This window comes from Halyomorpha halys, unplaced genomic scaffold, assembly GCF_000696795.3.
Source record: "Halyomorpha halys isolate HHAL.00 unplaced genomic scaffold, Hhal_1.1 Scaffold124.1, whole genome shotgun sequence".
NCBI lineage: Eukaryota > Metazoa > Arthropoda > Insecta > Hemiptera > Pentatomidae > Halyomorpha > Halyomorpha halys.
The window spans coordinates 1-3,615 of record NW_027111282.1 but is presented as its reverse complement, the minus strand read 5'-3'; the positions used below and the strand labels follow the sequence as shown (position 1 = coordinate 3,615).

Here is a 3,615-nt window from a genome sequence, read left to right as displayed (position 1 = left end):
TATATATATATATTTTTTTTTTCATTTTGTTTATTTTTATTAATAATTTCGTTTAATTTCTGTCTTATATTTTCATAATTTTAATCCCACCTTAGTTATTATCTTTCATAGTCAACATATTTTTAGTTGCCTTATATTTTTTTTATCCCTGAAAAAAACAAAAAAAGCAGGGCGAAACGTCGCCAAATAAATATTTGCTATTCCTTTTTAACCGCAACCCCATGCATCTCCTTCATATTTTAGAAATATCTATCGTAGAAATTCATAGAACGAAATATGTAGTGATGAAAAAAACGCATAAATATATCGAAAAAAAACAAGAAAAGTTTTTGCTCTTTCATAGTTCTAATGAGAATAGTCAGTTTTTACTAAGTAGCTTCCGGACTGTCATAAAAAGAAACCCACGGCTGCACCGCTCCTGGGATCATCTCCACATTTCTACTGGTTTTTCAGAGCTCATTCAGCTGCCAGACTTCAGCCATGTCAGACGTAAATTTCCCCCAGTCTGCATATAAATGAAGAAAAAAATATTAATTCATGAGGAACTTATAGTTCACATGTATATAAAATTAACATCATAACCGTCAATAATTTCATGTCTACAAAATTTAGAATCCAATATTTCTTTTTCAAAATCAATTTCGTACCAAAATAAAAACTAAATACTCTGAGAAAATATAAAAAAGTTACTGAATCATTGTAACTTTATTCCTCATTTTTTTTTTCATTTTAACACTTCATTCATTTAATATTCTAATCAGTGTGCTTTTTATCAATACTACTTATCATTCGACAAGCTTTAAGACTAGAAATTTTTGGTAATTCTACTTTGACCGGCGTAGCCACAATCTGTTTTTTTTTTATTGTTGACTTATAAAAATTACTTAATGGTAAGTTTTCCTTATTAGTTATTTCTAGAGGGGCTCTTACGCCATAAATTGGATTATCTGAATATAGTGTTGATAGATTTGATTTATGTTTAAATTTATTTTCAATCTGAACATAATTACGTTTTCTTTTTTTCTTGGTGTTAATTTTCATTCTTCCTTTCCCATTATCGTTTTGTGTTTTGATAGAATTTATTTGTGGAATTATAATGTTTGAAGAAATATATCTAACACTGCAGATATGTGACTGTTTAGCACCGTCGAATTTGATATCATTAACTGTCGACGTTTTTTCAGTCTCATCATTTTTCGCCTGCACTCTTGTAGAATCGAAATAGAGTTTTATTATAACCCTTTTTCTTTTTACTATGTCGTCAGGAGGGACAATTTGAAAATCTTGCTTGTCATTTGAAGGTTCTGGCTCATTCATATCTTCTATATACTGAATTTTTGGTCGTCGACGAGGAGGTGCAATTAAATACTCCAGTTCTTTGAAATTCAGTTTTATCAATCTATGTTTTCTCATTTTATGTTTTCTCAACTTACGTCTTCTCAATTTATATCTTCTCAATTTATGTTTTCTCGATCTACGTTTTCTCGACCTACGTTTCCCCCTTCTACGTTTTCTGAACCTATGTTTTTTCAATTTATGTGTTTTCAACTTATGTATTTTCAATTTATGTGTTTTCAATTCATGCGTTCTCAATTCAGGTTTTCCCGATTTAGGTTTTCTCAATCTATATTTCCTACGTCTATGTTTTCTACATCTATGTATTATTAATCTACGTTTTAACACTTTACGTTTTTTCAATGTAGGTTTTACCAATTCTTCTTCCTTCGGTTTAGGTTTCCTCAATCTATGTTTTCTACATTTGCGTCGTAATTTACGATATAAACGACCTCCTTTGTAATGTGCCTTTTTTCGTCGGGAACAACTGCATATCATTCTTTCAAGATTATGCAGAACATTAAGTTTGTGAACCGAACTAACCGGTTCAACTTTTTTACCCTTTCGAAGTACTGCACCCAGTTTATTCCTTTTGAACGCCGTAATTGCCTAAAAAGAAAAAATATTTAAATTCCTTAAATTTACTATATTTCTCTAATCACTACCTGTTCTTTTTGTGTTTTTTTTTAAAAAGATGAATGCCCACTTCACAGAAGAGAAGACTGGCCACCGTACAGAAATTGGGCTTGCTGAAGGTCACGAAGACTTACAGAACGGTCATTGTCACACAGAACCCTTATGAGGCGGTGCAGGTGTTGGTCAGAGCGATGCTAGTGGACCTCATCTTCAAGTAGGATATCCTTAAATATAAAGTAAAGAAACAAGGACATAAAGCGCTACCGGAAGAACTCCGAGATAGGATTGGTGAGATTCCAAAGAGGCTAATTGGGTCCTTCCAGACTATTGGGTTTCACAGGACAGGACACGGAGGGTTCTGGGAAAAGCTGCAGCGATTTATAAGAACATCGACCCCCGCAGCCCCACGTACGGAGTTCCTAAAACAGCAAAACACGTAGTAGTAGATTGCTCCGCCATAGAAGGAAACCAAGCCAGGCTGCCAAGACAATCCAGGATTTTCGTCCTCACCTTTCGATGGAAGAAGAGAATTGCCCCTTCATAAGGGAGTTCGTTTACGGGTCGAAGGAGATGGTGGGCCCCACTCATTTCACAATGGGAAGCGTTTGATATCGGCGAGCCACCGGAAGAAGAGGAAGCTGACCCAGACTGAGACCAAGAGGGCTGGGCCAAGTTAGAAAACTGTAGGAGGCACCCAGACGGATGCAGAGGACAAAGTGCAGCACCATCAGTAAGGCACTCATCCGAGCAATAGGGTGCACCACTGTAAAATTAAAAAAATGTTCCCAACAAATAATTAAACGGAACGAAAAAAAAATAAATTGTTGAATTTTGGGAGCAGTGTCATGCGCGAACCCCTCGGTTGCCGCACCCCTTATTTTAGTAGAATTTCCATAGAATGGACTTATCAAACCTCAGATAAGTATTTCACTGTATATCTTCAAGTACCAACGGTAGAAGAAGGTTGTATCTAATTTGATTTATGTAACACATAATCTTCTGTTTTAGAGGGATCGAAAAAAAAAAGAAGAATTAGTTTTTGTCCTGCTTAACCTTGAATTTGGCCGACTGTGCCAATTAAATAAGAAGGTTTTCGACTTTTAAGTGCTTGAAAACCACATTAAATTATTTTTATTTTGGGCCACTCTTTATTAATTTCCCAATTTCGATAAAAATATAACAGTTTACATTTCACAAAATATAACACCTGTTTACATTTCATATTATTTGTTTGAACTTTTATTTTACAAATTTAAACTACGATATACCTAATTAAATATCCTTTTCAATAACAATATTTTTAAAATAAAATTGGTATATATATACTTAATTCATTGTAAATATACATTACCATTGCAAGTAGTTTTTCCTCCAGGGTTCCTGTCATACCTTTGACAAATAAAAGAGCTAGTCCAGCCGCAATACCTACAATCATCCCTTTACGATCCATTACTATGCCTTTACGAATAGATATAGGCAAGAATTTATGAAATTCAATTGACCATTGTTTTTTTGCTCTGATTATTTGGGTATCCTAAAAAATGTGAATGTACTTACAGTTCAGTGACATATTATACATAACTTACGATTAGACTGAAAATATCACTTAAAATAAAAAGGGGTTCGGGCAGAGTAACAACACAC

At 33.9% G+C, this 3,615-nt stretch overlaps 1 protein-coding gene across 1 annotated transcript; it reads right to left on the bottom strand.

The window, feature by feature from the left end:
- Positions 1–688: 688 nt before the first annotated feature.
- LOC106678112 (uncharacterized) lies at positions 689–3,499 on the bottom strand. Its single transcript, XM_014416432.3, has 2 exons — positions 3,323–3,499; positions 689–1,944 (listed from the first exon to the last, which is right to left on the bottom strand). The coding sequence occupies exons 1-2, from the start codon at positions 3,419–3,421 to the stop codon at positions 754–756; spliced, it is 1,290 nt and encodes a 429-aa protein (XP_014271918.3). The 5' UTR covers positions 3,422–3,499; the 3' UTR covers positions 689–753.
- Between the last annotated feature and the right edge of the window lie 116 nt (positions 3,500–3,615).

Excerpts from the sequence above, each read along its gene's own strand:
- LOC106678112 (XM_014416432.3), bottom strand. The coding sequence starts at position 3,421 with ATGGATCGTAAAGGGATGATTGTAGGTATTGCGGCTGGACTAGCTCTT. Across the intron at positions 1,945-3,322 it reads AGGAAAAACTACTTGCAATG|GCAATTACGGCGTTCAAAAG; the intron begins GTAATGTATATT and ends TTTTCTTTTTAG.